Here is a 13679-nt window from a genome sequence, read left to right as displayed (position 1 = left end):
CAGAGGGTCCCCCGATCGGGGATGAGGAGGAGACTTCAGCAAGGGCATGCTGGTACACCTGCCAGCCAGCACACCTGAGAGTTCAGGTGCGGCTGCCGGCTACGTACACCCGGCTTCTGGCCTGCAGCGCTGGACTTGTCAGTGAAGCAGCTGCAGGATCTAGCCATACCTGGTGCAGGTGCTTTTCGGAATGGAGAGATGAGCTGGCTAGAGTTTGACAGGTGGAGTGGGTTGCTCTTGACGCCTCAGTGGGTACCTCTAAAAGAATCTCAGTCCTGGGGTAGCCAGGTGCCTGGACTGCTAGTTGGGGACAAGTACCCCTCTCTTATTTTCTTTGGTATATATGAGTGCGTGCGTGTGTGCACACATGTGTGTTTTCTTACTAAGGGGTGGGGGAGGAAGAAAAGGCCTATAGTCAGCAGAGCCTGGTGAGGGGTTTAGCCAAGTACATTGAAGGACAGAGAGGCATCGGGGGCCCCTCTGAGCATGGGCTCAGTGAGAAGGTGTTAAATTAGGGTGCCATCCATTGAGAGCAAGGCTTCAATCTGCTCAACTTAGGGTGCCACTCTGGGCCTAAGGAGTCAGGGGACACTTGGGTCACTGGTGACCCGAATCCTCCAACTTGCCTGCAGTTTCCATCGACTCCATCCAGGAGGTGAGTGAGGGCCGGCAGTCTGAAATCTTCCAGCGCTACCCGGACAGCAGCTTTGACCCCAACTGTTGCTTCAGCATCTACTACGGCAGCCACCGAGAGTCGCTGGACTTGGTCTCACCAAGCAGTGAAGAGGCACGTACCTGGGTCACCGGCCTTCGCTACCTCATGGCTGGCATCAGCGACGAAGACAGCCTAGCCCGTCGCCAGCGTACCAGGGACCAATATCCTTGGGCTCCAGGGGTGGGGACAGACCCCCTCCACTATCCGCCTGGGTAGGGTTTCCCGATGAAGGGATGATAAGAAGGGGTGCTTGGGCTGGGGACTCTTGCTCCTTACCTCCTAGGCTGGAGGGAGGAGCAGGCCAGGTCAGGCCCATGGACTGTGTTGGCCCCTAACTCAGCCCCAAAGTGGCTGAAGCAGACGTTTGATGAGGCTGACAAGAACGGTGACGGTAGCCTGAGCATCAGCGAGGTCCTGCAGCTGCTACATAAACTCAACGTGAACCTGCCCCGGCAGAGGGTGAAACAGATGTTCAGGGTGAGTGCTGAGCGTGGCAGCTTGTGTGCCCCACGGGAACACCTTCGGGGGGCTACTACGGGCTGCAGATGGGTAGCAGGGAGGGGCTATCCAGACCTGAGCTGTGGGAGGTCACCACAGGGGCATGGCCGCCTCACAGGGTAGGTAGCCAGGGACTTCGGGATGTCACCTCTTGGTGACTGTGCTGGGTTCTGCTCTGTTGATTGTGGGGCAGGGCACTGGGCACTGTGCATAGGCCATACCTACGTAGAATGGGGACATAGAGAAGGCACTCAAATGCAGCCAGTCACTTGCTGGTCTCCTATAATCCCCAGCCTTAAAGGCACACACGGTCCACCGAGGAGCTGGGCTGGCATGCAGCAATTTCCTTAGCCACCCCATTTTGCAATGACCCCCCCCCCCACAAACACCCTGCTGTTAGGAGTTATGAAAATGCATCCTTCAGCCAAACATGGCCTTTATTGTCTGTAATTAGTTCTGTCTTTGGGGAACCTCTGTGCAAGGGAAATTCTTACGTTAGCAGGTCCTGGTCTGAGGCAGGGATGGGCTGAGCCAGCAAACCCAGATCTTTGACCTCATTTCCTTGCCGTAGCTTGGATAGGGGTTTCTGTGAGCATGGGTGCCAGGCTTGCCCCTAACACGTGCATGTGTGTCCACACATGCACACATATGCTCAAGGCCTGACAGCTCTGCTCTGTTTGCTCTTACATGCATGCACATACACACATGCACATCCACAGGTGCATACATACTCATGGCTGACAGCTCTGCTGTTTCTGTCCTCCCGCACACACGCACACACGCATGCACACATACACATACATACACATATGCATACATACTCATGGCCTGACAGCTCTGTTGTGTCACCCTCCCCCCATATGCACACACATGCTCATGGCCTGGCAACTCTCCTGTGTCTGACTCACACACACACATACACACAGGCACACACACACACACACACACACACACACACGTACAAATGCACATGCACTCATAGCCTGACAGCTCTGCTGTGTCTGTCCCCCCACATGCATACACACAGCTGCACACACCTGCACACATAAACACACACGCTCATGGCCTGACAGCTCAGCTGTATCTGCTTCCCCCACTCATACACATGTATACACATCCACAAATGCTCAAGGCCTGACAGCTCTGCTGTGTCTGCTCCCCTCCCCCTGCACACACACATCCACACATCCACACACACTCATGACCTGACAGCTCTGCTGTGTCTGGCCCTCAGAGGTCCTTGCATGTGCACTCGTGCTAGACAGGCAGTCACGCTCAGGTGGAACAGTGACAGGTACGAGCTGGGTCTCTGTGTGAGTGACAGCAGTGAACAGTTCACCCCCAGACTGCCCACTGAAGGCTGTGGGAGTGTTCACTGCCCTCCTGAAGGCTCCTGTTGGGTCAGCAGCTGAGCAGCGGGGTTTGGCAGATGGCTTGCATCTGATCCATCCCCTATTACCTACACTGGGGCTTTAACCCTTAACCCTTCCAGGACAGCTCTGGGATGAGCATGCTTTGCTCAGGGTGAGGATGCACTAAGGGCCAGGCAGCGGGCAGAACAGGACTCAGGGCTCTCAGAGCAGCCTGAGAGGAAAGAGAAGGGAAACACTCACCGTATGTAGAGCGTGATTGGAGGGTTTAACCTCCAGACCTTGGCTCGGAGCTACTCTGTATGGCAATTCTCAGAATTTGTGGTTTCTGAACAGTTCCTGGGGTCCCTCTGGGTGGTCCCATGCCTAGCTCCTTCAGATTGCCTATAGGAAGCCCTAGAGAGATGTGAAAGACCGTGAGCTGAGAGGCTAGCAGGTGATGAGTGTAGGTGGGGAGGACTTACAGGTTGGTATGGAAAGGAAGTTATGGGGTTATGTCCTGGAGACATGGGCCTTGCCCCTGAGCTCACATGTTTCAGACCCAGTGGTCTTTACAGAGTATTCAAACCCTAAAAGCCTGATCTCCCGGCCCGGCCCGTGCAGAGTCAATTTAGGCCAAGGCCTCACAGTAACCTCCAGGATGGAGCCCCAGGATGAAAATGTGGCCTTCTGAGCAGCTCAGGTCACTCTGACCATCTGACCATCAGTATCAGGGTAGTCTGGAACTGTGTAATCAGGCAGAGACCCACATAACAGATGCAGTGTCTTTAACATAATTTCATTAACTCTAAGATAAGATTGGAATGTGGGGGGCTGGTTGGCATCCTGGTCCTCAGGTTTAATGACCCAAGAGCTAATCAGGGGCTCAACTCAGCAGGGGCCTTGGTGGCAGCGTTTCCCTTGCTGCCTGGGCTCCACTTGGGTTAAACAGTCAGATATTCATTCTGGCTCCCTCCTGTCTTCCTTAGGGACCCTGTTCAGCCCACGGAGTGGCCAGGGAGAGAGATGTCAGTGGGCTAATATGAGTCCCCAAATGCAGAGCCTCTATGAGGCCCTACAAGTTTGGTGTGACAGATTTAGTGTCACCCATTTGCCACACTACAAAAGGGCATATCTAGAACTTCTATAGAGACCCAAGGAGGAGTCAGCCAGTGTCTGCGGCAGCTGCCAGCTAGCACCTGCATGCCCAGGTCTGGGATGACAAGACACGGGATAGAACCTGACTTTGCCCTTGGTCAGTGGAGAATGAGCTCTGAGTCCCGTGTGAGAAAGCTGGAGTTCTGGTTTCTTAAAAAACAAACAAACAAACAAACCAGAAATCATGTAAGAATATGTTTTTGTTTTAATCCCAGGTGTGGGGTTATGGGGCTGGTTCACAGCAGCTGACTATAATTTGCCTGGTGCTCTAGCAGGGGCATGATTTTGCCTGCTGTGGATAGTTTCTGCGATTGTGTGATGTTTAGAATTCTGGGGACTTTTCAGAGGGCAGGAAAATGCTAGGACTGAGAGAGGCGTGATGGGAGGTTGTTAGTGGGCTGTCGGTTGGTTATTGGCTGCTGTTGGTCAGGGTTTATTAAGTAGTCATATGCTAAGAGGAAGAAATTACACATCACAACAGCCTGGATCTAACTTGCTCTAAGGAACTCTAAACTCAAACGCCCCTAACCATCAGAAAGGAGTCTAATGGGAACATCACCCCCTTTTCCTGACTTTATTCAGGAATCTCTCTCCTTTCTTCTCTATCCTTCTCTCTCTCCTATCCAGTGCTAGGGGGTGGAAAGGGTGGAAGAAAGAAGAACCCACAAGGTAGTCAAAGGCCAGCTACATTGTGTAAGCTGTGGCCTGGGTCCCTTGGGTCCCTATGGTGATCTGGGTCACCCCAGCCCTGCATCGGAATTCTGAGTACTAGCACTCAACAGTGAGCAACCGTCCCTTTGGGATAAACCCTTTACAGTGAATACCAATTCAGGGCTGTTACCTCCAAGCAAATGTGGGCTCACCCACCTCACGTAGCAGGTCTTTACAGAACGAAAGCCCAGACTTTAGAGCTCATAGAACTGAAGCAACCCCTCCTACAGAGTCCTTCCTGGGCCACTCCTGGACTCTTGGGGCCACTATGAAGCCCTGATACCCTTATTTTTGGGGTCTTCCCCTGGCCTGGGCCTGGGGTGTGCACCACATCCTAGGTAACGACAACCTTGGTAGATGTTCCTTGTGTCTGTGAAGGTTGGGAAATCGTCATGGCATCCTTGGGCATCCTGTGGAAAGGGGATCTTATGAGTCCTTTTCTCTGCAAAAGGCAGGCTTTGAGCAAGAACACTTCTCTTGATACCTGAGCCAGGACACTGCTGGGCCCTTTGGGGCCCCAAGTGTCTCTTGTCAGAGGGCAGGTGGCCAACTGTAGCTGCAGGTGTAGGCACAGAGCCCACGGTGGAAGGAGCTCTGGTGGAAGGCGTCAGCTCACAAGGCAGGGTGTTGGTGACTACAGCGTAGGTAGCCGTGGGGTTTGGTTACAAGTTGGCCCTGCAAGGCATGGCGTAAGGGAGGGGTGGCTCCCATCTGTGCTTTCAAGGGCCACAGTGCTTTTCTGGGTGGGAGAAGAGAGAGGGGGGCCTTGGAAGGGTGTTGAGGGTTCGCGGCAGAGGAAGGGAATCTGGGCTTGAGACTGGGAGTAGTAAGGTTGGGGGATGGATGGTGATCTGAGGTCGGGTGTTGCAGGAGGCAGACACAGATGACCATCAGGGGACACTAGGCTTTGAGGAATTCTGCGCCTTCTACAAGATGATGTCCACTCGCCGAGACCTCTACCTGCTCATGCTGACCTACAGCAACCATAAGGACCACTTGGATGCCTCCGACCTGCAGCGCTTTCTGGAGGTGGAGCAGAAGGTGAGGCCCTGCCAGAAGCTGTGTGGCTGGTGGGTGTGGCCTCAGCTTCAGCCTCAGCTTCTGCCACCTTGTGTTCAGAGCTTCCTAGCAGAGTAGAATTGGGTCCTTGTCGCTGCCAGGTAAGTGAGGAAGCTTACGGGTTCTTCACAGACAGAGGGGGGCCTCTGGTCAGCTCCATTCTGGCATTGGGTCCCCCCACCCAGAGCCTCCGGAGGGTCACCCCTCCCCTTGGCAAAATTTCATACTGAGCATTTCAGGGGCTGGGGTTGCATTGTCCCATCTTTGAGAACCATTCTTCTGCATTCTTCTGGAATAGCAACTCGTCCTGCCTGACCCCACACGTGGCCTTTCTGCAATTACCAGTCATTCAGCAATCACATAAATACCCCTAGGACTTTTTATCTTGGCCCCAGAAACCCAGTCCACCCTTAGGGAATCAACACCAAAACCGTGTCCCTAGGCACTGGCCTGCTGCCTTCTCCGCTCATGTCTAGAGCCACAGAGGCCACTCCTTCTCCACCTTAAAACAGGTCTGGGCATGGACAAGGTACTGCCTACTCTGATGACAGGGACATGGGAGGCCCAGCCCTAAGGAGAGAGCAGTCCCATGGACAATAGGGTAGCATGTGGCTCCGCCAGGGGCACTTTGAGGAACATACTCTTGGACTTATCTGCCAGGTCCTTCCTGGATCTTTTCTCAAGAGGAGGGCATGCTTTGGGGATTAGTTCCTGGCTGGGACCTGCTCAAGGCCCACAGTTTTTCCCAGCTACATGCTCAGAGTTCCCCTTGTAATGGTGGACCATGTCCTACCACAGCAGGTAGCTGAAGCAGTTGTGGGTTTGGGATTTGAGGTCTGGGTCCTGGCTCTGCCCAGGATTACCTCCACAACACCATGGCCTACAGGGTTATCACCAGACCCCTCCTCACTCCACAAGGCTGGCCCAAATCCAAGTGTCTTGGTTTCTTTTCTGTTGCTGCGATAATAGCAATAATAGACCGGCAAAAGCAACCCAGGGGAGAAAGGGTTTATTTGGCTCACAGTTCCAAGTTATAGTGCACCGTTGCCAGAGAGTCAGTCAGGAGCCCAAGGGAACTGAGTCTCTACATCCACATGGCGAGCAGAGAGCAAGGAATACACTCGTGTCACGGCTCAGCTGGTATTGTCCATCGTATGGTCCAGGATCCCCTTCCCGAGGGAACAGACCTGCCTTAGTTAGGGTTTTACTGCCATGAACAGACACCGTGACCAAGGCAAGTCTTATAAAAGGACAACATTGAATTGGGATTAGCTTGCAGGTTCAGAGGTTCAGTCCATTATCAAAGGTGGGAGCATAGCAGCATCTAGGCAGCCTTGGTGCAGGGAGAGCTGAGCGTTCTACATCTTCATCTGAAGGCTGCTAGTGGAAGACTGGCTTCCAGGCAGCTAGAGTGAGGGTCTTAAAGCACACGCCCACAATGGCACACCTCCTCCAACAAGGCCACGCCCACTACAACAAGGCCACACCTCCTCCAACAAGGCCGCACCTCCAATAGCACCAAACCGTGACAAGATCCATCCACAAGATGGAGCTTCCTCCCCAATTAACATAATCAAGACGGTACTCAACTCTTTTTTTTTAACTCCCCCGCCCCCCGGAGCTGAGGACCGAACCCAGGACCTTGAGCTTGCTAGGCAAGCGCTCTACCACTAAGCTAAATCCCCAGCCCCAGTACTCAGCTCTTGTCCCCAAAGGACAGTCCGATCTAGACAAGAAGTCTCCTGGAGACGTCTCTTCCAAATGATCCCACATTTTGTGAAGCTGACCGTTAATGCTCACTATTTTACCAAACAGTCCTTGGGGTGGCCCCCACTTGCAGGTTTTCCCACCCTTATGTCATGGCTGGGCAAGAGATGGTGACGCTGGTGGGAGGAAAGGGGGCGGGGTCTGCCCGACGGCAGTCCTTGCTGTGAATAAACTACCCTGGGCTCGTGCCTCTGCTTTGGCCTAGATGAGCGGCGTGACGCTCGAGAGCTGTCAGAGCATCATCGAGCAATTTGAGCCTTGTCTGGAGAATAAGAGCAAAGGGGTGTTGGGGATTGATGGTGAGTGGGTGTTTCCCTCAGTTCGGCCGTCCCAGGGGGTGATGGGAAACTGCCCGGCAGCTGCATGCTTGGACAGGGGACGCTACCTGTGGGGCAGATAGCCATGAGCGACGGTGACAGATACACGCCGCACTCCTGCGTACACCGCAGGCTTTACCAACTACACGCGGAGCCCCGCCGGTGACATCTTCAACCCTGAGCACCACAGAGTGCACCAAGACATGACGCAGCCTCTGAGTCACTACTTCATCACCTCCTCCCACAACACCTACCTCGTGGGTGACCAGCTCATGTCCCAGTCTCGGGTGGACATGTATGCCTGGGTCCTGCAGGCCGGCTGCCGCTGTGTGGAGGGTAAGCACGTCTGGATTCTGCCCTCCGGCTCCTCGCCGCTGTAGACGGCCCCTCCTTCAGGAAACGGGCTGAAGTAATGCCACAGGGGCATCTGGCAGGGTCCCTTTTGTTCACCACTGAGGACAGACCCCTATGCTTGGAGCCCAGGGACTAGGCCTCCCCAGGCTCACGCTAACCAGCATCTACTTGCCTACAGTGGACTGCTGGGATGGGCCTGATGGGGAACCCATTGTCCACCATGGCTACACTCTGACCTCCAAGATCCTTTTCAAAGATGTCATCGAAACCATCAACAAATATGCCTTCATCAAGAATGAGTGAGTGGGGGTTGGGGATTTAGCTCAGCGGTAGAGCGCTTGCCTAGCAAGCACAAGGCCCTGGGTTCGGTCCCCAGCTCCGAAAAAAAAAAAAAAAAAAGAAAAGAAAAAAAAAGAATGAGTGAGTGAATGGGTCTCCTGGCAGGCGGGGTCCAGAGGCAGGATGGGGAAAGGCATCCGGGAGGGTCTGGGTCTCTCTTCTTTTCCTCTTGTGTTTCCCAGTGGGCAGTGACCATATTATACAACCAGCAGGTTTTGTTTAGAGGTTGTTCTTTGAGGAGAGTGGCAGGGAGGGAATTCAGCCACGAGGGGTGGGAGGAGAGGTTTACGGTTACAGGTGAGAACGGACGGCAGGATGGTTGTGTACTGTGGCAATCTCTGGTCTCAGCCACCCATGGAAGTGACAGCTCTGTCGCTAATTACCCCCAGGAAGCTACTCTGTGTCCAGACTCAATTTGCTGTCACTCAGCTGTGTCTGTGGATGCTGTTGAAAAAAAAATCCAATTTGGTTTCTGGAAATAGAAGGCATTACCTTGGCTAAACAAGACTCTGAAGGAGGAAAGGAAATAGTGGAATGGAGAGACAGATGGACTTAGGAAACAGACATGGTTTTCAGGGGGTGTAGCAATAAGGCTCTTGGAGCTGCATCTGAGGAGACGTTGGAGCTCGGAGGCAGCTGGGATATACAGATGTCCTGTAGCTGACAGGGAGCTGCTTCTGTGAGCCAGCATCATTTTTTCCAGGTATAGTGTTCCCCGTAAGGACCTGTCTTTTGTCTGGGAAATGGGGAGAAAAATACTTTTGCCCTGGTGTCTGTCTGTGCTTCCCACATCACACGACTGCCCATTTCCTGTTCCGGACACTTAGGTTTTCTAAGCAGATCACGATTTCCTTCTGGTAAGAATCAAAGTCAAATGGGTATTACACGCAGTTAAAAGTAAGCAAGGCACACGTGTTTTACAAGCACCACCCACGCTCTTCGTTCTGCACGGAGCAGGTAGCGACTTCTGCTTGGTGGTACATTCGAGGCTTGGGTCAGGACCCTGGGTTCATCCATTGTGCAGATCAAAGAGATCATGCTTCTTACAGCTTATCCAATATTCAGTAGTATTTCATAATGCCATATTCAAACCATGACTTTTTACTTTCCTGGAGTTTGTAATCTCCTTTGATTTCTTTTCTCTCTCATTACTTGTCCCTAAAATTTCTCAGTTTCTTTCCTACCCATTTATTTAATTTTCGGAGTTACTGGTGGGTTACCTCTCAGAGCAGATGACAGATCTTTTACCTAATTACTTAATTGCCTATACCACATTCAATGGTACAGGTGGCCTGTATACCTACAGGTGTGGGGCCTAGTCAGTCTCGAGGGTCCTGGCCTTCTCCCACTCCTCTTGTCTTGGGACCACAGGTACCCAGTGATCCTGTCCATTGAGAACCACTGTAGTGTTGTTCAGCAGAAAAAGATGGCCCAGTATCTCACTGACATCCTTGGAGACAAGCTGGACCTCTCCTCAGTGAGCGGCGAAGATGCCACCATGCTTCCTTCTCCACAGATGCTCAAGGGCAAGATCCTGGTGAAGGTGAGGTTTCTGGGACCAGCATCGAGACAGCTCTGGCCTGGGGCCAAGCTGGAGAATTACAGCGTCTACAGACAGATTGTGTGTGTGTGTGTGTGTGTGTGTGTGTGTGTGCGCGCACGCGCGCCCTCAGATGGACGTGTCACCTTGAGCCACTTCCCTTGTGTGCTGCTGCCACGGCACCAACTGGTTGCACAGTTACAACCCACCTGTGGCCTGGAGTTCCAAGGAGGAACTTTACCAAAGGCCCCCTCCCTATGGCGGCTGCTCCTGGTGGGTACCGGTCGCTGGATACCTGCTCTCCCTTTGGGGCTTCTCCCGTTATCTACCTCTTCCCCCAGGGGAAGAAGCTCCCTGCCAATATCAGTGAGGATGCAGAAGAAGGTGAAGTGTCTGATGAGGACAGTGCCGATGAGATTGAGGATGATTGCAAGCTCCTCAACGGAGACGTGAGTGGGAGCCAGAGGCTCTGCCTGGGGGTTGTAGGGAATCCCCAGAGTTGGCCCCAAACCCCCAAGACCAAGTTCTCAGCACAAAGGAGATTTATTTGCCCCAGAGGGTTAAGGGCAGGGAATAAGAGACAAAGACAGGAGATGGAGGATGAGAGAGAAGAGGAAGGGAACAAGGGAGGAGGGAAGGGTAGTTGTCCTGGGGGCAAGGGATGACAAAGGACTGCCTCTTGATAGAGAGAAGACAGATGTGGCCCACAGGCAAATGGTGGTTTATAAATATAAAAAAAAAAACAAGACAAAAACAAACAAACAAACACCCTGGGAAACCCTGTGTTAGGATGAGAGGATTGGTTTTAATTGGCTGTGTTAATTATGTGAGTCAGTGGGGGCTTTTGATTGCTGGACTTTAACACCATGATAGCTGAACCTTGGTGAGGCAGAAATGGCCAAATAAGGGGATAGACCTTGGGTGCTAGCCTTAGGAAAGTAATCTAACAGTTTTTGTTGAGGCAGAGGGAACTGGGGAGAAGGGCAAGGCCTGCCAGAGTCCCTTCACGGGTGGGATGCCCATGGATCCCGGGAACAGCCTCTTGTCCTGGTTGCCAGGATGAGTTAGAAAGGCTGGCGGCAGGAAGAGATGGAAACATGGTAAACTCTGTGGTGTACAAAGCTTAAGGCACTAGGGAAACAGAGGCAGGAGGATCTCTATGAGTTTGAGGCCAGCCTGGTCTACAAGTGAGTTCTAGGACAGCCACACAGCTCCTGTTATCCCATTCTGGTTTCCGTGGCTAAGCTGGTTCTTGGATTTTGTCTATGACACTGACACAGACTCTTTGGCCCATCAGTGAGTGGAGGCAGCACCGAGGGGGTGCACCTTGGGCTCCACACCATTCCTACCCGCACCCACACTGGTTCCTGCCATGCTTGCCCCCAACTCAGAGCACCCCAGCTGCTTGGCCAGCTTCTTCCAAAGTTTTCCCTGTCCCTGTTGTCTGCTCAACATATATGACAGCCAGTGTGTGGATCTCGGATCCTGTTGTCTTCCCAGTGTCCCAATGGGTTTTAGTGCTGTCCATAGCTGCCCTGGGCAAATCACAGCCTCTGCGCTGAGAATCACAGGGCATGATAGGGGCTGTGTGACTGCTCTCAGTGGCCGGTGGTCAGGCTTATTTACCCCATGCCCAGCACCAGTACCAACTCCAAGGGCCAGCTGCGGGGCCGAGACTCACATCCCACAGGGCAACTGGCCTGGCCCAGGGCTGAAGGCTGTGGAGGGGGCCTGAGCAGTCTGCAAGAGCCTCTGCTGGTCAGGGTTGGTGCTGAGGGAGCTGCTCATCCACTGCTCTCAACCGCTATGAGGCAGTGAAGACTTTATTTTCCCCCGAGGAGTCATCAGATGGGAAAATAATTGTTGTGCAGAAGGCCTCTGGGCCAGAGCTACCTAATTGTTTTAGAAAGCCCTGAGACAGCAGATTCTTCCTGCTTCCGGTATGCCTGCGCATGTTTCTCTGGCTGGCCCAGGCTGGTGGCAGAACCAGGGACTGACGTCCTTAGTGGGGGCCACTCCATCCTGTGCACCAGGGGTTGGGGGGGTTCCTGATGTCCCGATTGAGGTGCTCCCTCAAGTGCTCCAACCACATCAGTGCCTCAGTGCACCCAGCCAGGGTTAGAGGTTTCTGTCCCCAACATTTATGGTGACCAGTGTGTGGGTCTCAGGTCCTATGTTATCCTGACCTCCTCCTCTGGGGTCCCTCACGCAGAACCATACTATTTTAGGGACTACATGTATCTGGTTTTCAGCACTCCCTGTAGCTGCCTGGGGCAAATCACAGGGTATGTATAGGGACTGTGATGGCTGCTCACTGGGATGGGGACAGACACTAACAGGCTAACCTGTGGCAGGCCTCCACCAATCGGAAGCGTGTGGAAAACATCGCTAAGAAGAAGTTGGATTCTCTGATCAAGGAGTCAAAGATCCGTGACTGTGAAGACCCCAATGACTTCACTGTCTCCACACTGTCCCCATCTGGGAAGCTTGGGCACAAAGCAGAGGCCAAGAAGGTGAGATATCTGTTGTTGACATCTATTCTTCCAACAGCTAGTCTGTGAGGTGGGCGAGGGCCCCAGGACACGTAGGATTAGATAATGTCTATGCATACACAGGCACTGGTATGCAGAGGTCCGTCTATAAAGCCATCCATATACACGCCTGTGAGTACACACACACCTTTGCACATGCCAGCACACACACACACAGCCCCACACCTAAACACACATGTGCATGGTGCCTATACATGCAGATACACACCCGCATGCACAACCATACGAAAGTACCCCTCTGCACACACCTGCAGGCATACACGTACATATGCATGCTTGTGTGCTCGCACCACGCAACCCACACGTGTGCACACAGCTGCACATGTATCTGTACACACACGCACCCCTCTGCACATACCCACACCACATTCACACATTCATGCACCTGCACACATGCCTGTACATGCCCATGTACACTAGTACAGGATTTGTATGTGGGCAAGTAGTCTCTTAGGGAGCTAAGGCTTCTCTCGGTCCTACCTTGGTGAGGGTTTCGTGGTTGATGGAGGAATAGACAGCAGGATCTGAGGGCCTAGGCAGACCTGAGAGCTGCCCGCTATCTGAAGCATCTCAGGTATGTGGGGAAATGGCCTCCAGAGACTGTCCAGGCAGGTGTGGTGGGGTGAAGCCAGGTGCCAGACAGGCTGGGCCAGACTCTGCGGTTGGTGTGTTCTGTTGGGGAGCAGCAAGCCAGGCTTGAAGGACAGGCACATCAGACAAGCAGCACCCAGAGAAGGGACATACAGCAGCTGGCTGTGGCAGGTTGGGCAGCTGACCTCACAGCTGAGCAAGGCATCTGCAGGGTGAGATGTCTGGAGAGCCTTCTCTCCACTCCCCTGCCCTTCCTCACCACTGGCTGGCTTCTAGCTGTTTCCAAGGCTCTTGGGAGGGCTCTTGGCGGGGCAGGAAGAGGACTTCTTCCGGACTGACTGACAGACAGGGTCTGCCCCTGCTGTGTTTTTAGGGGTGTGTTTATTCCCACCCACAACTCTAGAAGGCTCAGCACAGCTGATGTGTTAGCTACGCAGGTGGCTCACTCGGGTCCCGTGCACACGGCCTCCTCTTTATTTTTAGCTCCCAGACATTTGGGCAGGAGCATAAAACCTGCCTGACGCTTTGCCCAGCCTCCATTAGTAGGGGGCTGAGTGGAGGTGGGGCCCTGTCACTGGTCCAACCCTGGTGAAGGTTAATAGGATCTCTGCTTTTCTTGGCCAAAAAGAGGGACACCTGGGGCTAGGAGCACAGCTTGGCCCCTGCTGTTGTCGAGTGTGTGAACAACTGTGCTCAGAGAAAGCTTCTTGAAGGAAGAGAGGAAGAGGA

General features: G+C 53.3%; 1 protein-coding gene across 8 annotated transcripts in view; it reads left to right on the top strand.

The window, feature by feature from the left end:
- The window catches only part of Plch2 (phospholipase C, eta 2), a 58470-nt gene that overhangs the window by 32395 nt on the left and 12396 nt on the right, over positions 1 to 13679 (top strand). For all 8 annotated transcript variants that reach the window (XR_005505150.2, NM_001427051.1, NM_001427050.1 and 5 more), the window contains exons 3-11: positions 633 to 876; positions 1063 to 1192; positions 5302 to 5472; positions 7463 to 7556; positions 7707 to 7910; positions 8107 to 8227; positions 9639 to 9810; positions 10149 to 10256; positions 12162 to 12320. Coding sequence is in view for 7 of the 8 variants with exons in the window: in NM_001427051.1 (NP_001413980.1) it covers positions 633 to 876; positions 1063 to 1192; positions 5302 to 5472; positions 7463 to 7556; positions 7707 to 7910; positions 8107 to 8227; positions 9639 to 9810; positions 10149 to 10256; positions 12162 to 12320 (1403 nt within the window). In the remaining variant the exon portion in view is untranslated. The remainder of the gene's footprint in view (positions 1 to 632; positions 877 to 1062; positions 1193 to 5301; positions 5473 to 7462; positions 7557 to 7706; positions 7911 to 8106; positions 8228 to 9638; positions 9811 to 10148; positions 10257 to 12161; positions 12321 to 13679) is intronic.

This window comes from Rattus norvegicus, chromosome 5 (genome assembly GCF_036323735.1).
Source record: "Rattus norvegicus strain BN/NHsdMcwi chromosome 5, GRCr8, whole genome shotgun sequence".
In the NCBI taxonomy this organism is placed as follows: domain Eukaryota; kingdom Metazoa; phylum Chordata; class Mammalia; order Rodentia; family Muridae; genus Rattus; species Rattus norvegicus.
This window is presented reverse-complemented; position numbering and strand designations above follow the sequence as displayed.